Raw genomic sequence first — 25564 nt, forward strand, 5'->3', positions numbered from 1 at the left:
CAATTTATCAACTTTCATTGCAGTAAACAATTTTTCTTTAAAGTCTCAGTCTTGATATTACATCTCTTTGGAGAAAACGTTTGAAGTATACCAGGAGAATCGAGTGCACTTATGAACTGTAATGTGATTTTGGTAACGGCACGTGTCGCAAGTACAATCTTTCCTCCAAACGGAAACACACGGCAAAAGGATTAATGTTGCCAAATTTCCTACAGCCCTGTGTCCTACAATCTTAGATTGAAGACGTTCCATTTGAAATAATGCAAACATGGGGGGAAAAAAAGGATCAATATTTGAAAATAAAATATTGAAATAAAAAGAAAAAAATGCTGAAAATACATAACAGATCAATCAGCATTTGTAAAGAGAAAATACTGTACATAGTTCTGCCATTTTGAGTGTGTACCCTTCATCAGGATTCACTCATAACCAATGCTCCCCCTAATTTTTTTTTTGGGTGCAGGGCCCCTTCACAGTTTTGCTCCTGCGCGAAATTTAACACTGAGAATGCCAGTCCCAGGATGTGAGGGACCAGCAGAGAGCTGTGCTGACACGTGGATCAGAGGGAAAGTTGGCCACAACCTGCCTTTGCTCTTTACAGATGCTGGTTGGTTTGCTGTGTAACACCAGCGCATTGGTTTTATTTTTAACGGATATTCAGCGTTTGCAGTGTTTCCTTTTTATTTAAAAAATATGGTTCTGCATTTTGGCGTGCCGTATTTCAATTTTACAGCAGCAGCTGTATACATTGGTGATGGGGATTAGTTCTATTTAATTGTAATGAACACTTCAGAAGCTTAGAGAGTGAGCAAATCTAAAATGTGAATCACTTCCGCCCGTTACTTTTTACCCCCATACACTTTCCACAATTTTCTTCCCTCTCCTGAAGGTGATGGCTTTAACCGGGTACAAATTCCATTGGTGCCAGACGGCATTCTTTGAGAGAGAGATGATATGATGTCTATTTGACCATCACAGCCAAGCTTTACCCTGTCCTCACTGGACCCCCCCCACAAAATGCACAATTTCGAACAGAGGCATTGGGTGGCAATGTAGGTGTGGCTGATGTAGGTGTGGAGCAACAACTAGAATTTTACATTTCGGTGGTTAAGCCAGATAATTGCGTCAGAGTAGCGGAGTGAATCGCGGTGATGCCTCCTCCGTATTTGTGAATCGGGCATTGAGTCGTTATATGTTCCATGATCTGTTCTGGGTGGCCACAAGTCGCACACTGGAGAGTTTTTAATTCTCCGCTTGTGCATCAAGTATCTGCATCTGCCGAGGTTTGCGCGGATGCGATTTAGGGTTGCCCATAAGCTCCGCGGAAGATCGAAGCCAGGGATCTGCCGCGTCAGGTCTCTCACGAGGTGTTTGTTTGTGATTTGGGTGGCAATGAGCAGCAGTAACCCTGGCTAAATTATCCCCCTCCCAGAAACGGCAAGGCCAATTTGAGAGTTCCCAAAGATGCCCTGATCTAGATCTGTGCTCAAATTAGGGACACAATACAGTGCATCTACTGACAGAGCCATCAGGGAGCCCAGACCATTTGGAGCCGTACTTCCTTTTGGGTTCCACTGTATAACTTTTAAAGTTGCACCTCTTCAGTCTAGAAACCTGAACTGGTGTGGCTATGTTTTACTCTTCACCTTCACATTTAGAAGCCAATACTCTGACATATACTGTCAAGCATCTATCGGTTTGTCTTTGCTATCTGATACATAAAGAGATAGTTGATTCCAGTCTATCCGCCATTCCCTTTTATTTATTTTTTTGTCCTCCTCCCCTATGCCACATATTACTCTCTGGCTGAGGGAAGCCCTGCTTCAACCAATGCTGCTCTCAAGGTGACTTGCTCTTTGGTTTTCCCATCGAGAGGCACCAAGTCTCCATTAAAAGCCAAGATCTGTCACGTGAGCACAAATCCTCATCTCTGGCACAACATATTGGAGCACCAAAGCTTGGTGCGGGCAACTAGTTAATGATAAATAATTGAATCAGTTTAGTTAGTGAACAAGAATAGATTTACTGTATTAAGTTGAAGCAGGTTTTCAGTTAGATTCCATGTTATGCATCAATATTAATTCGTTCATTTGTAAAATTGTAGCTAATGTTGTTGGAAGCTATAGTGCCACCATCCCATTTTCCTCAGATACAAATAGGAGGTAAAGAGACCAAACTACCAACTTATGTTTGTTCTCATCCTGTCAGCTTTCAAGGTATTGCATTTAGTTTTTATATTGGGGTGGGGGTGGGGGAGTGCAATCAGGCTGCTCGCTGATACTCGCCATGTCTGGATTCTGCAATTAGCGATAATCATTTTTAAAACGTCAATGGATAGAATTTGAACACTGCTCTCCTGCTCTCCACGCACCCACCCCACAGGTAAGATTTAGTTAGATGTGGAGAAATGTAAAACTTGGGATGGGGTAGGCACTGATTTAGTGTTATAAATTATTGTATGAGGAAATGCCAAAATGATAGATCCCCTTTTCAGTATGAATTGGTTGTATTGCTCGTTGCGGAGTAAGACATAATATACCATTTAGAACCAGCGACTGTTGGCCATTTTAGTCAGGAAACTATTTTTAGTGCCTCAGTCAATATGTGCACAAATGCACTTACTCAATCTGAATGGAAGAATCATCATGACTAATGGATCATCTCAGAAATGACAACAGATCCATTTCAGGTCAGACAGAAATGTTACAGAAGAAGTAAAGTCCCCACAACCAGGATACCAGCGATTAAATCGTGCTTTGCCAAGATGCTGTGCCCTAAATAATTGCATGCATAATTCTAAAGCAAAATGAAGAGTTTCATGTTGCTGGTCATAACAAGAAACCATACAAGCAATCATAACATGCCAGAACTACTAAAAATTATTTCACATTCTGTGCGTAATGCTGAATGACTAAAAATGACCTCTTTCTAATGGTTACATTTAAGTAAATCATCGTCTTCAGTTTCATAATATATGCACATACACTATAAAGACACTGCTCATCATTAAAAACATACATTTTTACTCTAACTAAACTCTACACCTAACCCCATTATTAAACTGTAATATTTCACAATGATGGACCAGCTACTTCAATAGCATGCCTGCTTTTCTCAGATCGAAAGGTTTGAGTAAATAATTCTGCTAGCACTATGCATATAATTATAGTTGTAAACAACACGCACCTAATCATTATGGCTTGTAGCGTGTATATGTAGAATAGTGCCAAAAAAGAAATGGGCTTGCTGTGTTAACTTACACCATCACGTTAGTCTGACAAAGCAAGGTAATACTTACAAGATTTTCATTGGTTAACCTGGTAATCTCATGTTGCAGGCTGGCCTCAATTCGGGCCTCAGGCGGCAGTTGCAGATTCTGGGCCAAGAGTTGCTGCTGACGATTTATCTCCTCCTTGAGATTCTGAACCTCCCCACGTAAAATCTCCAACTCATTCTCATAATTCTTTCTCTGGCCCTGAAGCTGAGATTCCAGCAATCTGCGGGAAAAAGGGCATTGTAAAATTGTAACGGCCCTCCTCCAAGCCAACATAGCTCCAGTAGAAATAACAACAGCAAACGCTGGAAAAACTCAGCAGGCCAGGCAACATCCGTGGAGAGAGAAACAGAGTTAACGTTTCAGGTCGAAGACCTTAGGGCAAATGTAAAGGCACAACATCTTTTAAACCTTGCAAAGTGGTACAGGCAAGTGGATGAAAATATTCATAAAATTATTTTTCTTAAAAAAAATATAAGGATGAAATTTGACAGTGTCATCACCTCTTTTTAAGTTTCACAACTATTGAACACAATGATGGCCTTAAGTAACTTTAATATCAACACTTGTGAATTGAAGTACAGGAAACTTTCGATATACCGGCACCTAAATAACCGTAAATCTCGGTTAACCGGCAAAATTCAGGAGTAGGTTCAGGTAACTTTTATTACTTTTTTTACTCCATTTGTTGCTGTGCAAGGGTGTGGCTGCAGCTGTTGCTAAGCTACAGAGACGCTTGCAACTTGTGCCCATTGTTCTGAAGCGCAACAGGGTTTGTTGCTTTATACGGAGCTCTCAGCTCCGTATCTTTTACTATAGCGTTCAGTTATCCGGAATTTTTGATGAACCGGCACCATGTCGGTCCCATCCGTGCCGGATTAAAAAAAGTTTCCTGTAACACTTTGTGAAGGTTTAAATATGTAAAGCAGCAACATGACATTAACAGTAACAGCTACAAGAAACAAGCTCCTGAAGGCACATCGAAGATTGTGCCTTGCAGTGGTTTCAGTTGGCTTAAAAACATTAACATGGCTATAGCGACAGGTTACTACTGCGTTTCCAAAACAGAGTTGAGGAACTAGAGCAGCCCAGGCCAAGTGTCTGTGTATAGCTGCCATTTCTTCTCGAAAGTACGAGATTGAAAAGTCTATCTGCATGCTGCCCATCTTCAATGACTGAAAGTTTTTTGTATCTTCATTTTTTTCCTCACTTACATGAAATTTTCCACTCATCGAGATAAGGGACGCTAGCACTGAGGAACCTTCTAGTTATAGCAACCCATTATCAGGGTATAGCAGCACCAGCTACAGAGCAAGGCTCCCTGACGTAGGATAACTACTAGGCACTTGGTCTAAGCGTTAAACAAAGCTTTAATCAACTGTTTTACAACATGGAGGTCTAGTTGTGTCCTTCACTAGTTCCTGTTAAGAATGTCCTGCGCAAGCTGGGACGTGCCCGAGTATTTATACTCTCCCTGGACAGCGCCACCCGCAGGCCGCTCAGTATCATTTCATAAGTCTTTCTTTTATGAATGACTGATTCATGTCACTCCCTTTACTCTACCCAATCCAAGTGCCTCAGTGTCAAACTCAGAACAGCTCCTCCCAACTGTACTGGTGGAATATTTACATTTCCCGCACAGGACATTCTTGTGGCCTGTCCAAGTAGGATTATTAATTAGGCACAATTTCATGTTGTGGGCTCGTGCCCATTAGAAACTGAGTTGAGCTGGCCTCATTTCACAGAGAGCCACCAGTCTTGGCTAGATTTCAATGCAGGCCCAGGAGTGACAGGATGGTGTCCTCACACACAGCATCAACTGGTCCTCTGCATTTCAATCTTGGCAGCGAAATCAAAATAAATTCTCTATCACCTGATCTTTTTCCATCACTACTGATCTAGAAAAAGGGAATACTAAAGTGTTAAGGTTTCAAGAGCTGCCACCACCAGATAACATTTCACAATGTCCTCCTTATTTCTGTTATTCTACAAGTAGCAGTATATACCCAACGTTAAAAAGGATTACATTGCCACCAAGCAGAAAATGTGCATTAAAAAAATCTACGTTGAAGTTACTGTAGAGCAGCCACAAAAAAGTTAAGTTAGAATTCACCGCACACTACTACTGGATGTGATTCTAAATAGCAAATATTGACATTTTCTGGTCTAAGCTTTGTTAACACAGTAAGTATAACTCTAGGTGCAAGAGTTTGAGTAGTTTTCACTAACATTAACACTGAAACGTGCCAAAGCATATTTCTGTAACGCAAGTGCACAGCAAAGGTCTCTGGTTAGTGATGAACAAAGTGCAGACGTAGAAAGGCCCTAGGTATAAATGTGGTAACCTGCTGGTTTGTTTTAACCCTTGACAAGCCATCCAAAGCTCTCCATCCTCATTCAGCAAATGGCAGTCCTGTGATGGTCTTCAATGAGAACAAAAATGCAAACAGAAAAAAAAGGGACAAATAATGGGAATGAGTATGAAATGTTAATGACAATGCTCACAAATGATGGTAACATACAAGAGGGAGACACATTAGGACCATCTGAGACTACACCATTCAAACATTAACTGTTTATGAACTTATCTACTATTCATTTTAAATTTCATTCTGCTTTTGAAATCAAACAAGTTTAACCAATAATGCTCTACTGACAACTTGCATTTTTCTAGTTCCCTTAACAATAATTAAAAAAATCAAGGTGCTTCAGAGGCGTAGTCAGACAAAAAATGGACACCAGTCCAAAGAAGGGTGCTCGGTCAAAGAGGCGAGTTCTTAAGGAGGGTCTTAAAGGAGGAGAGGGAGGATAGAAAGGCAGAGGGGTTCAAGGAGCGAATTTCAGAGCCTGGGGCCAAGACAGCTGAAGGCACGACGGTCAGCAGCGGGGAGAAGGGAAGGGAGATGCACAAAAGGCCAGAGTCAGCGGAACGGAAAATTCGGAGGGGGAGACGCTGTCGGGGTGGAAATGGTTACAGAGTTAGGGAAAAGAGAGGCAATCAGTAGGTAGGTGTTAGATCATAATATAGAATTAGAAATCATCACACAAATTTCAAATAAAGAGCTTTGCTATCGTCATCGATATCCAAATTTAACAAAACATTGTTTTGTATATGTCGACCAGTTGGGATGAGGGTGGGGGGGAAAATCAGTAGTTTCACAGAACCACTATATTTCATAAATATTGTTTCTATCCAACCCAAACTTAATTTGAGAGAACAGTGAGGTGCAGTCATCCTCTGGGTATGGGTTGGAGACTCTGCTCCAGCTGGCCACCTGTGGACTTTGTAAAGTTTGCTTCATATAGACTATGAGGGAAGGAAAAAAAAAAGTTTTGCTCTGAAAATTACTGAGCATTTTCAGTTTTTCAAAATTTATTTAAAAAACTTAATTGAGCCCCAATTTTTGGATAATTGTGGATCTCACCTATTTGCAATTTGTCCTAATTTCTAACAGAAACCTAAAACAGCATAGTAAGAATTGCATTTGTCTGGGATTACAGTGTTACCAGTATTCTACCCTTGGTTACATTGAACACCCTGACAACCTATGTGATTTTTTTTGGTCTAGGAATAACAGTAGTAATTGCCATGGTGACTATTTGCGATTTGTGTCCAATTACAATATTTGTTTAATTAAATGCTGGAGATACTCCATTTTGAACAGTTAAAGCATAATAATATGAAGGCTCACTATCCATCTTCTACAGAAAGTAACCCTCTTATTCTCAATTCATATCGTCTGATACAATATTTTTGCAGTTCAACTGCTGTCAAAAACAAAGTGTCACAAAAATCAGGATCCTGGTGTGTGTGCTGGCTGCACTTTATGCCACTGGTTGATTAAAGCTTCCTTGAAAAAGTGCAACATCCCCACCGACACCTGGGAATTCCTGGCCCAAGACAGCACAAAGTGGAGAAGAAGCATCCGGGAAGGCGTCGAACACCTTGAGTCTCTTCGCCGGGAGCAAGCGGAAGCCAAGCGCAGGCAGCGCAAGGAGCGCACGTCAACCCAAGCACCCCACCCACCCGCCCCTTCAACCACCATCTGCCCCACCTGTGACAGAGACTGTAGGTCCCGCATTGGACTCATCAGTCACCTGCGAACTCATTTTTAATGTGGAAGCAAGTCATCCTCGGTTCCGAGGGACTGCCGAAGAAGAAGACGACGACAAGTTTAGAAACAAGAGGCCTGAAGTTCTGACATGTGTGGGAGGGAGAGTGGAATTTGGGTGAATTACCCAATACCCATAGGGGGTGCCGAAATTTGGGGTCGAATTCAGATCCACTGGGTTTCTGCCCCGTTCATTCCACAGCCCAAATTCCAGTCTGGGGGGAGCGAGGGGGAAAGGGATTGCTGGCCAGGTGAGTCTTCTACCAACCCTCCCCAAGTCTGCTTGAATCTTTGGGGCGTAACTGGGGGAGGAGGCATTCCCTAGAATTTCACCTGGTACACCACCAATGGGGAAGAGTTAACACAGCCCAAGAGAAAAGTTCGGTCCCAGAGGAAAGGGGCTTACCTTTAGAAATGTAGCCATTTGCTCTCTTAAAAGCAGAAAAAAAATAATCCTTTTTTCTTCAGCCCTTCCTAGGCCTTGGGGTCCTCCTATCCAAGTAGCTGGGTGCCACTTCGACATTTACTGGCACAAGGGGGCAGGCACCCCTGATGTGCCAATACAGGCCGCCTGTGCCAGTTATGGAAATGACCCAGTGTCCCCGTGACACGGGATGGGGTTTCGCCTGTGGAGCAGGGACCTCGGAATTTCAGAGCCAAGGTTTGCACATTCCGTACAAATCTATCAAATTCTGCAGTTCATTTCACTATGAATTAAAATCACTCGAGTTAATTATTAATTCAGACAAATCGCGGCCAGGAAAGGAAGGCAAGAGATTAATGTTCTCGGTTACAAGATCCTCAGAAGTTGGAGCCTTTCACAAAGCAGGTCACAAATTTATTACATTTAAAAAAAAATTCATTAATCCACCGTTAGAAAGAATGGACTTTTAACGTTTTACTCCACAGGGTTAGTTAGTCAAACATCAGCTTATCTTTGACCCTCTCCTGTGGAGCTTCATTTTGAGCATTATTATATTCTGTTGTTTGCCATACAGCAAGACAAGGGGCTGCAATTTACAGGCTCATCTGAAATGCTGGTATGATCCCTGGCATCCCTAAAACAGTACCTTTTCTAAATAAAATAGGAACATTCTAGTTTAATACTTCTTTTTCCCCGCTCTTTCCTCTCGTGAAGGCTTTGATTCCTTTCTAGGGCACAGTTCCATGAGAAGTGGTTGCCTTCTGGTACGTCATCCAAGTGGCAAGCCACATATGAGCCTCGACAGCAAGGGTCAGTCGTGTCAGCCAGTGGCTCAGTGAGTAGCACTCTCATCTACAAGTCAGAAGGTTGTGGGTTCAAGTCCCACTCCAGGGACTTGAGCACAAAAATCTAGGCTGACACTCCAGTGCAGTGCTGAGGGAGTGCCGTGCTGAGGGAGTGCCGCACTGTCGGAGGTGCCGTCGTTCGGATGAGACGTTAAACCAAGGCCCCATCTGCAAAAGATCCCACGGCACTATTTCGAAGAAGATCAAGGGAGTTATCCCCGTGTCCTGTCCAATATTTATCTCGCAATCAACATCACAAAAACAGATTGCTGTTTGTGGGAGCTTGCTGTGCCGTGTTTCCTACACTTCAAAAGTATTTCATCGGCTGTAAAGTGCTTTGGGATGTCCCGAGGTCGTGAAAGGCGCTATATAAATGCAAGTCTTTCTTTGGGGGAGCGCACCACAGCCAAACCCGATCCTGGTCTCTCACAACATCCACCCATGTGCATTGCCAGCATGAAGTATCAGGAGCGAGATAGTTTTTCCCTTCCCTAACCCAGGGTCAATAGGTCCCCTACTGCTGCCCCACAACACAAACCAAGGTTTGAACCTGGGTTCTTCCTGGTTTGTACAACTCATCTCAACAAGATCTGCCTTCTCCAAATAAAGGAAACTGATTACTAGCTTTATAGGCACATCATAAACTAAATTAGATATATATTGCCAATAAGTAAATATCTTAATAGGATAGCCTTTATTTTAGAATATATCCACACAATTACACTCATTGTGCAGCTGGTGTTTTGAAAAATTCTAACTAAAAGATAATTATAGTTTTGCTTTACGCCTCTGGTCAACCTGCGTGCCACTTGCATGAGTCATGGGTGTAGCTATCAGGTTTTTAAATGTTAAATTCAAATGCTGATCAAACAAAGTTATAGCAACTAGTGTACAGTGACTCACAAGATGAAAATTTGTGGGGAAATATAGTCAAATTGGCAAGATAGTTTTCCAATTATCTGATTTTGTAAAGGTTATCTGGAGGCAGGTGGCAAGAATCCCTGCCCCAGTGACAGGTCTACTCCTTCGGGTCCCATTACCGAGCCAGACAATGTGGCTAATTATTGACAGTACCCTGCAGTACCACCCACTGACCCTCCTGGGTCAAATACTGAATACGCCACAGCGGGCTGACTCCGATCCAATCTTTCAATGCCTGGCATGCCATCTTGTTGAGGCATCCTCTTTCAACACAATATTACTTTCTAGGTTAAACACATTTCACACCTAGAAACTGGTATTGCTGATTCTCCTGTTCCTAATGGATTGTGTCAGAAAGCTGTATTTATTTGCGACACCTTCCTCTACATTTACTCTGAGGCCAGCAGCTAATTAAAAAGCTAGTATCAGTAATGGTGACCATGAAACTACCGGATTGTCGTAAAAACCCAACTGATTCACTAATGTCCTTTAGGGAAGGAAATCTGCCGCTTTTACCCGGTCTGGCCTATATGTAATCCCAACCCCCAGCTATGTGGTTGACCCCTGTTCCTGGGACTAGGGACAGGGTCACTGGCAAGGCTTGGAAGCTAAGCAGAGCCAGGCCTGGTTAGTACCTGGAGGGGTGACCTTCAGGGAAGACCAGGTGCAGAAGGTCACAGAAGGAGCCCCGAGGAGGGGCGGTTGGTGAGAAGGTCACGGAAGGAGCCCCGGGAGGGGCGGCTGGTGAGCAGGCCCGGGCGTTGGGCTGAAGATTGTCGGACAGGAGGAATGGTGGAAATGGAATGGCGGCGCGCACAGACGCAGCGGCTTTGCTTCTCCCAGGACGGTGCTATTTACGTTTAATGTTAATGTTATTTGTACTGGACTCATGGGAGCTTGCAAGATCACATTTCGTTGTGCATTGTACAATGACAATAAAGTTGAATTATTATTATTAGAACTACCCTCTGAAATGGCCCAGCAAGTCACTCCGTTGTACCAAACCACTGCGACAAAGTCAGCGCTGCGGGAGTACCTTCACTACGCAGACTGCAGCGGTTCAAGGCGGTGGCTCGCCACCACTTTCTTAAGGGCAATTAGGGATGAGCAATAAATGCCAGCCTTGCCAGCGACACCCACAGCCTGTGAACAAATAAAATTAAATGAAGCCTGGAGCTCTCCAGGAAACCTATGAAAGCACTGTCTGAATATTCCTATACTTCATCAAATTCTTAGGCCTTTTGCGTGAGAGCAGTCACCATCCCGATCCTTTTCATAGCTCACATCAAACCAGTGATTTTCACAGTCATCTACCTCGTCCAGAATCACAACCAGAAGGACGACCAGAAAACTGGGATGATAACTAGACCATATTAGTTCGGGCACTCGTTGACGTAATGGACTGTTAGGTGTGAGAAGGTGGTACAGCTGCTGTAATCCTTGAGCAGTTAACAAGTATCCTCCCTATTCCATTACGTGCAAAAAGCTCCTGCAAGATCTCACTCAAAGACTTCAGTCTCCTATGAGTCATGAAGGTAACAGTTAATTCCAGTTTGGCAGCATCTACAGGTACTTTGGAACGTGTGATATCCACAGGTACAGTTCCACATAAGACAACCAAAAACAGACCAAACTGGTTATCAACGGATTCTGCCACCACCTGCTGCACAAAGAACTCTTAGTACATCTATCTGCCAACCCTTCCTCGTCATCTCATTGTTTTAAATCACTTTGATCGCTCCCTTCTCAGTTACTTGTTTTTGATGACGGGCCTAAAAAAAATTTAGTCCAAGTCCTTTTCCTCCTACTGGTTTAAGATAATGGCAGCCAAATTTGGTGACTGCACTAGGCCATGCCAGAGTACTGAATCCAAGAGGTGGGCAGATTTTAGATTAATCTGTTTTGAGGCCTTGCACAAATCTACAATATCTCCCTCCCCCACAAAAAAAGATAGCCACAGGTTGTACGTTATTCCTTTTACCTCACAAATTGTTTGTTTCTGGTTCTCAACTAATCATTTAGGTAGTAAGTAAAGCTGCAATTGAATAAAACTATGCCAGGGCATCTGACAGTCTTTGTAATCATTACCTGCACCTCATCATGCACGAGTGCTGGTTGTATTGATATTAGGGAACAGTTTATAAGGTCGCATAGCTTTTTCTTCCTTTTGTCTGATCATACCATCCTCCAAAAGTTTCTTTTTGGTTTGGTCAGCTGGATGCCTGACCTTTATGGAAACCTATTACCACGTCGAAGAGTTTCCAAACCAAACTACTGAGAATTCCACAAAAGGTAGCGTTTCCTTTTGCTTGATATGGAACACGCACTCGCTTCTCATAGGGACACATGCCCTTATCCAAGTGCAGAGTGTTCAGGCACAAGAACCAGCTTATCGATCCCCAAATGTGTGTATTGGCCAAGAAAGCATCAGCCCCTACTAATCCAACATGAGGTATTTGTAAAGTTGCAGGGAACGAAGGATTTTAATTATTGCTTTCCTTCCCTCCACCCAAGCTGTTCACCTAATTATTATGGGATGGGGAGATGGGAAGACTACCAACAGTTCAGATCTGTGGCATTGCATTGGGCATAATTACACCCATCAGTAAAAGCCATCACATTTCATCCTATCTTCATGAAAAGGTTCCCAGATTTAAAGCACATTTACCAAACGTGATTTTTACAGCAGGACTTTGAAATTTGCTGGATCTCAAATACAGAGCATTACAGAATAGATTCAAATCGTGTGGTTACTGGAAAAATGCTCACCGCACCACATATCTAGCCGATACATCCGAACCTGTAAATAGTTCTAATGCTTGCTGTTAAGGGCTTCTTTTAAACCAGGTTTGCAAATATATTAAACAGATCAACAATCATTTACCACATTTCAATTCACTAAAATAAATCACTTAATAGCTACCTGATGCAAACTGGGGAAATGAAAGGCAGAAGATAAGCTCTATTTTCTGTCACAAGCTTCACCAAAACTGGATCCTTTAACTTTCCCAAAACAACTAAATTTCAATTAAATTAATTTATCAACTCACAAAAAGTATCCTTTAATATTTTATATCACAAGTCTAGATCGAAAAACCATCAGCTGATCTTTGGCTTTCTGGTGGTGTTTGATTATAAACATTATTACATTCTGTTGGCTGCATTTTATAGGCACAATGCAATGCTGTTATGATTCACAAGAATCGCTAACATATTACTTTTTTCTAAAAGGTCTAGTTATGATTTTGATAAGTGCGTCTTAAATAAACATGAAAAACCATTACTGTAGCAATTTCAAATGGGATATCCTCAAATGGATGCTGCCATAGACGTAGTGAAGGAGGGGGTAGTGGCGACACTTGATATGATAAAAATGGATAAGGAGGTATTAGAAAGGCTGGTTGTACTTAAAGGAGATAAATCACCAGGAGCGGATGGGATCCATCCTAGGACGCTGAGGGAATTGAGGGTGGAAATCGCGGAGGTACTGGCCATAATCTTCCAATCCTCCATAGATACGGGGGTGGTGCCAGAGGACTGGAGAATTGCAAATTGTTCAAAAAAGGGTGTAAAGATAAACTCAGCAACTACAGGCCAGTCAGTTTAACCTCGGTAGTGGGAAAGCTTTCAGAAACAATAATCAGGGACAAAATTAACAGTCACTTGGACAAGTGTGGATTAATTAAGGAAAGCCAGCTCGGATTTGTTAAAGGCAAATCGTGTTCAACCAACTTGATCGAGTTTTTTGATGAGGTAACAGAGAGGGTTGATGAGGGTAATGTGGTTGATGGGATGTACATGGATTTCCAAATGGCGTTCAACAAAGTGCCACATAATCGGCTTGCCAGCAAAGTTGAAGCCCATGGAATAAAAGGGACAGTGGCAGCATGGATACAAAATTGGCTAACTGACAGGAAACAGAGAGTAGAACGGTTGTTTTTCAGACTGGAGGAAGGTATACAGTGGTGTTCCCCAGGGGTCGGTTCTGGGACCACTGCTTTTCTTGATATATATTAATGGCTTGGACGTGGGTGTACAGGGCACAATTTCAAAATTTGCAGATGACACAAAACTTGGAAGTATAGTGAACAGTGAGAGTGATAGACTTCTGGAAGACAGACAGGCTGGTGAAATGGGCGGACACGTGGCAGATTAAATTTAATGTAGAAAGAATGGGGAGAAGACATATAAACTAAATGGTACAATCCTAAAGGGAACAGAGAGACCTGGGGGTATGTGTGCACAAATAGTTGAAGGTGGCAGGGCAGGTTGAGAAAGTAGTTAAAAAGGCTTACGGGGTCCTGGGCTTCATAAATAGAGGTATAGAGTACAAAAGTGTGGAAATGATGATGGTTTGGCCCCAACTGGAGTATTGTGTCCAATTCTGGGCACCACACTTTAGGAAGGATGTGAAGGCTTTAGAGAAGGTGCAGAAAAGATTTATAAGAATGATTCCAAGAATGAGGGACTTCAGTTATGTTGATAGACTGGAGAAGCTGATGTTGTTCTCTTTGGAGCAGAGAAGATTGAGAGGAGATTTGATAGAGGTGTTCAAAATCATGAGGGGTCTGGACAGAGTAGATAGAGAGAAACTGTTCCCATTGGCGGAAGGGTCGAGAACCAGAGGAGACAGATTTAAGGTGATTGGCAAAAGAACCAAAGGCGACGTAAGAAAAAACTTTTTTTTACTCAGCGAGTGGTTAAGATCTGGAATGCACTGCCTGAAAGGGAGATGGAGGCAGACTCGATCTTATCTTTCAAAAGGGAATTGGATAAGTATCTGAAGGAAAAAAAATTGCAGGGCTACGGGGAAGGGGCGGGGGAGTGGGACTAGCTGAGGTGCTCTTGCAGAGAGCCAGCACAGGCTCGACGGGCCGAATGACCTTCACTGCACTCTATTACAGCTACTATATAGATAGCATATTTGAGAAAACCTGAAAAATAGTTTTTTTTAAATTAGATATTAACTCAATCTCTCCCAAAGGTGGTTCTGTTTTCTACAAGTTGCTCTAAGGAAGAGTCTCAAAGGAACTCTACAAGGGCACTGGAGGTTCAACATGCTGCAGCTTTGAGTTTCTATAAATGTGTATTTTTATGATGTGTAAAGCTGTTTGTTTGAGAATTTGCACAGATTTAAGGTGATTGGCAAACGAACCAGAGGCGACATGAGGAAAAACTTTATTACGCAACGAGTGGTTAGGGTTTGGAATGCACTGCCTGATAGGGTGGTGGATACAGATTCAATAGTAGCCTTCAAAAGGGAATTGGATAAATACTCGAAGGAGAATAAATTGCAGGGATATGGGGAAAGAGCGGGGGAGTGGGACTGTTGTTCGGGCGCAGACTCGATGGGTTGAATGACTTCCTTCCGTGCTGTACTATTCTATGATTCTATGAATTCTGGTAGCAGCGTTGGTTTTATAAAGTAATATTTACCCTTCTCAAAGGCTTTTTGCATTAAATAATGTGTGGTTCTACCTCGGGTTAGACCACAGGTAGAATAGCGTGTGTAGTTTTGGGTTTCCCCATTACAGAGAGCAGGCAGTGTAGATTTGCCAGGATGATGTCATCAGGGATGGGAAACTATAGTAATGAGAAATGATTGCAAAACTGTGACTACATCACTGGAGTAGAAGGCCAAAGGGCATCGGTGATGAGGAGGTCATCAGCTTAAAATATCACAAAAAGAGCAAGGAGAGAAGTTAGGAGAAATGTTTTTATGCTGAGGGTTGTTGCGGCCTAGAACGTTTTGCATAGGGAATGGTTGAGCCAGGGACCATTGCAACTTAAGGAAAGAATGGATAAATGCTTGAAGTAAAGATAAGGTGCTATAGGGAGAGAGCAGGGTAGTGGGATTGGTTTTGGATTCCTCTAGTAAAGAGCCAGCACAGACACGATGGGCCAAATGGCCTCCTCCTGACCTGGAAGCTTCTAGGTGTTGGGAATAATAACAATGGAAATATTTTAAGGTTTCCTTTCAGGAACAGAGATTACTTTTCCACTGGTCTCTTTGCAATTACAGTACTCACTCTTACTAAACGAATTCTGATATATCTTGTCTATGCGCACAAAACAATTACTTGGGGATTGCCTTTAAATGCTAATGTCAGGACCCTAGACAAAATGTCTCAATGAACAACGCCAGAAGTTATTACAGTCAACTATAGTTACAGAAACCGCACACACTGTGCAAGATAGAATAGCAGCCCAATGCACCTTTTTATTTTTGCCATTTTCAACAGTACTAATTATTCAGGGATTCCTCACCCAATGAAAAATTACCAATGGACTCTCAAATTGATATAAACACTGCAGTCTCATCTGAACTAGTCAAATAAATCTACAAGCGAGGACAAAACAGAGGTGTTCATTTAAACAGTTACAGGACTCTTGCTCAAGTTTTAACCTCAGTATTTCTTTCAGGCATTGAGTGACAATCATCCTTTGCAAATTATCGAATCACTAATATCAAGTCATTTAGCTGTGAACTTTATACATCTGTTCAAGGCAAAGGATAAAGGTGGAAATACCCATTAATCCAAGGGTATCTATTCCTACCAAAGTCACATTATCAAACTCCCAGATTAGCCGTTAACATGAGTGAGATGGTTAGATTTTTAAAAATTGTGATTCTTACAAGTCAAAATAATTCATCTTCCCATCAAATCAGGGCACATTAGTTTTATACTAACTGCACAAGCACAGCATCTTCTTGCAGATTAATGAACCAACAGAGATGATATGACAATTACCAGATCGGCATGGGGATAGATGGTAATTACACAGGATACTCTCGATTAGAAATCATCTTTGCAGCCAGATCATTGTTTCCACATGCTGTAGATTACTCCCTCTGATAAAATTTTAAAAGCATTACTGCGTAACTCAATCGCACTGCACTACAGTCATATATATTGGACCCATGAGAAAGATCTCTCCACGATATGCAGTCCTCGCTCACAACTGTTCCAGCCATTTGCCTCACTCTAATAGAAGTTACACCTGTATGCATTACCAACCCCACCTACAGATTATAACAAAAGGACATCAAAAACAGTTTGATGAAGGTGTGATGACTAATGGAAGCACATAAATGATGGGAATGTTACATGAGCGCACACAAACACACACTTTTTCACCAGTGACAAATGGAAATGCACGGGACTATTACCTGTTGGTTTCCTTGAGGCCAATGTACGCTTGGGTTATTTCGCCTTGATCCTTCATCTTGCGCACATCCTCCAAGAGGCCCATCGGCTCCGTCATTGTCTCCTGCAACAAGAACGCATTGAGAATTCCAGCAACATTCACAATAACCACTTCAGGATCCCTCTGCTGAACAGAGCAGTTTCTCCAATACCAAATAACCATCAGCATTGAACAGGGCATCTTTGGGGAGGAGATTCCTTTATTAATGAAAAATAAAATACTCTTAACACTTATTTTCTAATAGAACACAAAAAAAAGCATTCATGTAGGAGTAAGAATTTCAGTAGCAATAGTTAAGTCTGTCCTATGAAGTGGTGGCTTTAAGGCATGCACACTTGCTGGGGACAATTTGAATTTTACTTGTCTGGTTTGTGGTATAAATGCATTATTCCAGCCCCCAAATGAACACCATAGGGTCGATTCAAAATTCTCATCCTTGTATTCAAATCCCTCCATGGCCTCGCCCCTTCCTGTCTCTGTAATCTCCTTCAGCCCCACAACCTCCCCCCCACCCCCGAGATATCTGCGCTCCTCTAATTCTGCCCTCTTGAGCAGCCCTGATTATAATCGCTCAACCTTTGGTGGCCGTGCCTTCTGTTGCCTAGGCCCTAAGCTCTGGAATTCCCTGCCTAAACCTCTCCGCCTCGCTACTTCTCTTTCCTCCTTTAAGACGCTCCTTAAAACCTACCTCTTTGACCAAGCTTTTGGTCACCTGCCCTAATTTATTGTCTTAAAATACTCCTGTGCAGCGCCTTGGGACGTTTTACTATGTTAAAGGCACTATATAAATACACGTTGTTGTTGTTGTATTCCCTCTCGGTCACTAAAAATGAGCAAAAAAGGTTCGTGTTTTTATACTTGCACCAACATTTTGGCTCAGATCAGCAATTAGAGGAAAATGTTCTCATTCTGGAGAACAGAAAGATGACAACCTCATTATTTTTAGTCACAGTCTGTACTTACTTCCTTCTACTGTATCATGAAACCATGATTGAAACAGGCCTCTAAATAAAATGTCACTCTGCCTAATGCTTTCTCATGTGCGCCTCTCCATTGAATAATTATTCCAGCAATGGGAAGAGGAGAAATTCCATCACAGTGTCGATCATCCCTGGTTTCCTGTAATCCATCACACTCCAACTCCGCAAATTTCCTCAGCCACCTGATTAGCCATCGTACCTTGGGCACAGGAATCCCATTTCCACTGTTTATCTAGGGTTTCTGCCAAAGTTGCAGTGGCTGATCAGGAGGATCCCTGAGGAAATTCCGACGCAAGTTTTCAAACTTTGCCCTCCCACTCCCGCATCAAAGGTGCAACGAAGCAATTCAGGGTTTAAAATGCTGCCGTTCTCAACCCTTTAAGTTTTCTTTTCTTTTTTTCAGGCATTCACAAAGGAATGGAAATGCATTCGGTCAACAGGTGTTTAGTGTCGATGAGCATCGTCGGGTGGATTTCCGTAAAACCCCAACTGGTTCACCCCTATCCGTTAGAGAAGGAAACCTGCCGTCCCTACCCGGTCTGGCCTCTATGTGACTCCAGTCCCACACCAACGTGATGGACTATCGACTGCCCTCTGAAGTGGCCACTAGCAAACCACTCAATTGTGTCAAAACAGCTAGAAAGTGAAACAAGGATCAAACCGGACGGACCGCTCAGCTGCGACCTCGGCATCGAATCAGGACAGCATCGTGGGAGCCCCTCCACCACGTGGACGACAGCGGTTCGGGAAACCCACCACCAGCACCTCCACCTGCTTAAGGGCAGCTATGGATGGGCAATAAACACTGCCCTTCCAGTAACGCCCACGTCCCAAGGTGGAACAGAAACAATGTCAGGAGGTGTAGAAAGTGTAAAATTCAATCTTCATTAAAACACCACGGTATCACAAAGAGAAACAGAAGACATGCAGAACATTTACCTTGTTTTCCTAGAGGCGAGTGTGGGGTTCAGAGGAAAAACACAAAACAGGGTGTTAGCAGCATTAAAACATTACTAGAAAACAGTAATATAAACCAAAATTAAAAACAAAAAGTTGACTACAGAACATTACTGGATTGTTAAAGCACAAGTCTTTTTTCTGCATTGATTTAAAAGAAGCAAATGAATAAATAAGTGCAAAACATTAAGTATTTGTGCGTATTTTCCATCTATCGTAGGGTGTTCGTGTACCTTACATGCCACAGCTTCCTTTTGGCTGACGAGTTGGGATCGCAGAATGAGAACTTCCTCTTTACGAACCTCCAGCTCTTCACTCGATGCATTCAGATGGTCGAGCAGAACTTTGTAGGCGGGAGAACCAGGGGCTGTAACTTGTGGGGAGCTCTTCTCGGTCAGAGCTCTGTGCAGTTCATTCAGTTCGTTCTTTAATTTCTTATTCTCAGACTCCAGTTCTTGCCTCTGTGGAACGAAACATGGATTGATCAATTAAAAAGATAAAAGTCATCTCCACTGAATAAATTCATGAAAATTGAAGGAAGTCATTTCCCAAAATCCAGGGACTCAACACTTGTGCAGTCCAAGGAAACAGTTCCAATAATTCTCCAAAGTTCATTCTCCCTCCAATACAAAACGCTGAATAGCTTTATATGAGCATCTGGTGTGGTGGGTGGCTGCTTTGATTGGAGCGCATTTGGTAATGTAAAAAAGACTCAAAGAGCGAGAGCTTTAAAGATCCTTCCATTTCACATAGAATAGTGAAAAAATCCAATTGGAATGAGTTCAATATTCTGCATACTTTGCGAGGGATGGGACTGTATTGATCTAATTTCATAGTTCAGAGATCAGAAGTGGCAATCGACTCTGTACTGCACTAGGTGTTATTTAAGCAGAAGCTAATGTTCATGTGAAGTACTATATTTGCGGAGTGCCACATGATCTGTGCAGCAGCAATGTGGTTTTCTGCCACTAGGTGGAGGTGCTAGTCGCCTTTCACAGAACCTTCACCAAACTCCATCCCGTTTCTGGAACTGTGGCGATGCCATCGGCAGCACCTTCAAGCTGGCATTGAATCAGCAGCCCAGGAATGGCTGTCATGAACAGTGCCCTCCCCACTCATGGCAGCTGGATTATTGGCAGCAAAGGGCTCGAGCCAGATGGGATTCACGCCTTCAATCTTATTTCCCCATAGTTAGGCTGCTGCCCGGTATGAAGAAATACAAACACTGAAGAAAAACTTGAAACGTTGGGGCCTGTTTTCATTGGAACAGGAGAATATGGGGTGATTTTAACATTATAAAGGGATATTTCTGATTTTGTTAAAGGTGCAGAAAGTTCTCTCTCCCGGCCAACAATGCACTGCATGCAGGGGTGCGGGGAGCTGCAAAAACAGCACGCGAGACTACCTCTAAAACTGTAGGTAAATTGGACTCTAATGAAGGTAGTTCAGAGGAACAGGGGTTCACAGGATTTTTACAATTCGCCATTTTCAAAATATCAGAGACTGGAAACGTTCCATTATCAGAACCGTCTGGTCTATTTCAGGTGATTTCATATTAATTCATGATACATTTCTCTTTCAATCCTGTAAGCTCACTGGATCCTGAACAGTAATCCTGATTAAAATCTGTATTTTCTGTTCACTCCCTCCATTTCTTGGAAATGAGAGCAGTTTTGCAACAAATGTTGATCCACTCGACACAGGGAAAAGGCAAGTGCAACTCATGTTTGAATATACGTTGGTGCCACAGTTCAGAAAACTGTACTGAACGCCAAATGTGAAGAAACAGCTACAACTGCTTTCTATATTGGTGTCACATTGGAGACATAGGATATAGAGTCATTAACAGCACAGAAGGAGGCGATTCAGCCCATCGAGTCCGTGCCAGCTCTCTGCAGAGCAATCCAGTCAGTCCCATTCCCCCGCTCTATCCCCGTAGCCCTGCAGGTTTATTTCCCTCAAGTGCCTATCCAGTCTCCCCTTGAAAATATTGAGTGTCTCCGCTTCCACCACTTCCGTCAGCAGTGAGTTCCAGGTCCTCACCACTCGCTGCGTAAAAAAGTTTTTCCTCACATCCCCCCTGTATCTCTTGCCCAAAACCTTAAATCTGTGCCCCCCCAGTCCTTGTACCATCAACTACTGGGAACAGCCTTTCTCTGTCCAGCCTATCCAAACCCGTCATAATCTTGTACGCCTCTGTCAAATCACCCCTCAACCTCCTTTGCTCTAATGAAAACAAATCCAGCTTCTCCAACCTGTCCTTGTAGCTAAGATCCCCCATCCCGGAACCATTCTAGTAAATCTCTTCTGCACCCTCTCCAGGGCCTTCACATCCTTCCTAAAGTGTGGTGACCAGAACTAGAAGCAATACTCCAGTTGTGGCCTAACCAGCGCTTTATAAGGGTTCAGCATAACTTCTCTACTTTTGTACTCAATGGCCCAGAAACTCGGGTCTCCACGGGTGAGTACGCACGGGGTACTCATCCGTAAGCCCAATGGAAGTGCCGGTTTCCTGCACGCACTGCGCATGCGCGGGAAACCGGCACTTCTGTTCCCCTGAACGAAGGGGTTCAGAGGTGGAACGTGTGTGCAGGAGAGGCAGCGCGTGCGCATTGAACTTATGTTTTTTTCCCCAGGTTTCCCGAGAGGGTAAGTCTCCAGAAGTTAGACATGTAAAAAGCAGTCGCAAGGCCTGCTTTTTACAAGGTAAGTGGTGAATTAATTAAAATTAAAACATTTTTTCCACAGGTTTATTATTTTTAAATACTTTAAAGAAAGGTAAGTTTATTTTTAGCCCCGTTAGAAAATGTAATAAATTTTTCAAAAATTTAAATTATTGTTTAAAATAGTTATTTCATGTAATTTATAGTTTATTTTAAAAGTATGATTTTTTTAAAAAATGTATTTGAGGTTTCAGTGATGTTTTGGGGCTTATAGTATTTATAGGTTTGATAGCCCTTCCTGTCAAACTTATGAATGAAGCATTCCCTGCTACCATTGGCTCTCCATGGCCCACGTGATCCCAGGGGACGCATCGAACTAACTGCGCCTCTGGGATACGCAAGCACTGCGTGCCGGCAGTTGGAGGAGGCCCAGGATCGCAATTCCACGGGGGCTCACAGCTCAACGGCCAGCGCGCAAGGTAAGTGCAAGTCGGAGGCTTGCACCCACAGGAAGCCTCCAACCCGAATTTCTGGGCCAATACCTCTATTTATGATATCCAAGATCCCATATGCTTTGCTAACCACTCTCTCAATATGTCCTGCCACCTTCAAGGACCTATGCACGTTAACTCCCAGGTCCCTCTGTCCCTGCACACTCTTTAAAACTGTGCCATTAAGTGTATATTGTCTCTCCCTGTTCCTTCTGCCAAAATGCATCACCTCACACTTCTCTGTATTAAATTCCATCGGCCACTTGTCTGCCCATTCTGCTAGCCTTTCTATGTCCTATTGCAGTCGATTGATATCATCCTCACTGTTTGCCACACCCCCAAGTTTGGTGTCATCGGCAAATTTAGAAATTCTACTTTGTATTCCAATATCCAGGTCATTTATATATATCAAAAAAAGCAGTGGCCCCAGCACTGACCCTTGGGGAACACCACTGTCTACCATCCTCCAGTCTGAAAAAGAGCTATTTACCACAACTCGCTGTTTTCTGTCCTTAAGCCAATTCCTTATCCAAGCTGCCACTGACCCACCTATTCCATGAGCCTCAATTTTGTTAACCAGCCTTCTATGTGGTACTTTGTCAAACGCCTTCCTAAAATCCATGTAGACAACATCCATTGCATTCTCTTCATCGATCCTCCCTGTTACTTCATCAAAAAATTCAATGAGATTAGTCAAACATGATCTGCCTTTTACAAATCCGTACACGGCACAGAAACAGGCCATTCGGCCCAACCAGTCCATGCCGGCATTTATGCTCCACACGAGCCTCCTCCCGTCTTTCCTCATCTAAATCTATCAGCATAACCCTCTATTCCCTTCTCCCTCATATGCTTGTCTAGCCTCTCCTTAAATGCATCGATACTATTCACTTCAACCGCTTCCTGTGGTAGCGAGTTCCACATTCTCACCACTCTCTCGGTAAAGAAGTTTCCTCTGAATTCCCTATTGGATTTCTTGGTGACGATCTTATAGTGATGGCCTCTAGTTATGCTCTTCCCCACAAGTGGAAACATTCTCTCTGTATCCACTCTATCTAAACCATTCAAAATTTTAAAGACCTCTATTAGGTCACCCCTCAGCCTTCTTTCTTCAAAAAAGAGACCCAGCCTGTTCATCCTTTCCTGATATGTATACCCTCGCATTTCTGGTATCATCCTTGTAAATCTTCTCTGCACCCTCTCCAGTGCCTCTATATCCTTTTTATAATATGGTGACCAGAACTGTACGCAGTACTCCAAGTGTGGTCTAACCAAGGTTCGATACAGGTTTAGCATAACTTCCCTACTTTTCAATTCTATCCCTCTAGAATTAAACCCTAGTGCTTGGTTTGCTTTTTTTATGGCCTTGCTAACCTGTGTCGCAACTTTTAGTGATTTGTGTATTTGTACTCCCAGATCCCTTTGTTCCTCTACCCCACCTAGACTCGCACCCTCCAAGTGATAAGTGACCTCCCCATTCTTCCTACCAAAATGTAATACCTCACATTTATACCAAGACCAGATCTACAGGGAGGAAATAACACCATTTCGGAAAGGTGTACTGCTTTCAAAAGAACTGTTGCTTTCTTTATTGGGGGAAAAGGAGACAAGTAGGTTGTAGTAGAATTAAATAAATTCTCTGAAGAACTAGATATTTTAATCAAGATACAGCACAGACCACAGCAATTGGCAGCATTTCTCCAGTGGGAATGGGTGACGTGGGCTCACTCTCTTCAGGCTGCTGAGCAAGGGACATTCGTGAGCTTTCCCGCCTGGGGGAGGATTTTATCGATGCGCTATTTGTAACGAAATAAAAAGAACAGGTGCGGAACTTTCCGAAGCTCCATTCCAGAATATTAAGGGAATCAAGGGAAATGGGGATAGGAAGGGAAAGTGGAGTTGAGGTAGAAGATCAGCCATGATTTTATTGAATGGCGGAGCAGGCTCGAGGGGCGGTATGGCCTCCTCCTGCTCTTATTTCTTATGCGGCTTATTGGAAAATCTCGAGTGCTTCTGTCCATTGACATTAGTGCGAGAAGATTCAAGGGGAAGGATTTTCTGATGAGCCACTCGCTGCACGCGAGACCCCCGCTAATGGCACGAAGCCTCGGAAAGCTCCACTCCAGCTTTCCAATGTCGATACACAGAACACAAGGAAATTCCCCACTTCCCACCCCGCCACTTGCCCAGAAGACCCGGACCCAGTGGAGAAAATTCTACTTCTTCGAGAAGTCAGAAACCTGCAGGAACGGATCACGCAACCTGTGCCACCTTACCTTGAGGGATTCATATTCCAGTTCTACTCCCCTGACTTTAATTTGTTGATCCTCTGCCTCCTAGTTAGAAGCACAAAAAAAAAACCATTAGCTGACTGCGTAAAATGGAATTAATTTGCCACAAACTTGTAAGCAATTCTTTCACTTCTGACCATTAAGCAGATACAATCTATATTTTCACTTAGAATGTCCCATTTTCCGCCCAAGCTTTGACATAGGAAAACACAAACATAGGAAAACACAAACATAGGAAAGCACGGGACCAGAAAAGACCCTGCAGTTCATCTGGCCAGTCTCAGAAACGAAATCACTCCCTCCCTCAAACCTCTATCCAATTTGGCCTACAGGGGCGATAGCAACCCTACCCTGTGCGCAGTGACTTACCTGCCAATGTCCCGCCCGGATCTCGCCCTTTTCCATTTTAACCTGCACTATTAAGCAGGCGGTAATGGCACCTGCCTACGGCCGATAGGGTCCTTCTTTTTAAATATGCAGATCGGAGTCCGATGACATCATCGGGTCTCAGCTGCAATTTTAACTCGAGCCTGGGATGGAACAAGCCTTTGCAGAGCACCTGCCAGGCGCAGACAGCGGGAGGAAGTGATGCTTCAGTTGTACAAATCAGACCCCAATCTGGAGCACCGCGCCTCAGGAAGGAGAGTGGCCTTGGAGGGAATGTGGCGCAGATTCACCAGAATGATACCAGGGCTTAAAGGGTTAAATTATGAGAACTTGGTTTAGAAGGTTGAGGGGTGACCTGATCAAGGTCTTTAAAATGATCAAAGGATTTGATAGAGAAGCTATTTCCTCTGCTGGGAGAATTCGGAATAAGGGGTCACAATCTTAAAATTTGAGCCAAGTCATTTAGGAATGAAATCAGGAAACACCATCAACATGAAGGCTAGTGGAAATCTGGAATTTTCTCCTCCGAAAGGCTGTGGATGCTGGGACAATTGACATTTTCAAGACTGAGATTGACAAATTTTTATGAGGTAAAGATATCAAGGGATATGGAGCAAAGGCGGGTAAGTGGAGTTGAGGTGCACCCATGATCGAACAGAATGATGGGAACGGGTTCAAGGGGCTGAATGGCCGACTCCTGTTCCTATGACAGGAGAGATCCGATAAAGAGATAAGGGGAGAAAATCAAATTCTCTCTCCATTGAAAAAATACTGTTTTAACCTGGAAAAGAAAATCCCCAAATGACGACGAGTAGAGCAGGCCATAACTGACCAAGGGCATCAACCATCTTTAAGGGTGCAGTAAACTGTCCACTTGCAACTCTACAGGACCCTGACTTTAAGCAGGTACAGGAAACTTTCTTTTATCCGGCACGGATGGGACCGACGTGGTGCCGGTTCATCAAAAATTCCGGATAACCGAGAGCTATAGTAAAAGATAGGGAGAGCTG

The 25564-nt window shown here is 43.1% G+C and overlaps 1 protein-coding gene across 4 annotated transcripts in view; it reads right to left on the reverse strand.

The window, feature by feature from the left end:
* Positions 1 to 25564, reverse strand: part of myo5aa (myosin VAa) — a 239045-nt gene that overhangs the window by 19367 nt on the left and 194114 nt on the right. For 3 of the 4 annotated variants that reach the window (XM_085968658.1, XM_085968660.1, XM_085968659.1), the window contains 4 exons: positions 24153 to 24212; positions 18956 to 19183; positions 16748 to 16848; positions 3299 to 3497 (listed from right to left, as the gene is read on the reverse strand). In XM_085968658.1, coding sequence (XP_085824784.1) covers positions 3299 to 3497; positions 16748 to 16848; positions 18956 to 19183; positions 24153 to 24212 — 588 coding nt within the window. Of the gene's footprint in view, positions 1 to 3298; positions 3498 to 5619; positions 5698 to 16747; positions 16849 to 18955; positions 19184 to 24152; positions 24213 to 25564 lie in introns of all 4 variants that reach the window. The other variant, XM_085968661.1, reaches the window with a different exon arrangement.

Source organism: Somniosus microcephalus, chromosome 27, assembly GCF_052327205.1.
Source record: "Somniosus microcephalus isolate GS21.2 chromosome 27, FLI_Smic_1.0, whole genome shotgun sequence".
NCBI lineage: Eukaryota > Metazoa > Chordata > Chondrichthyes > Squaliformes > Somniosidae > Somniosus > Somniosus microcephalus.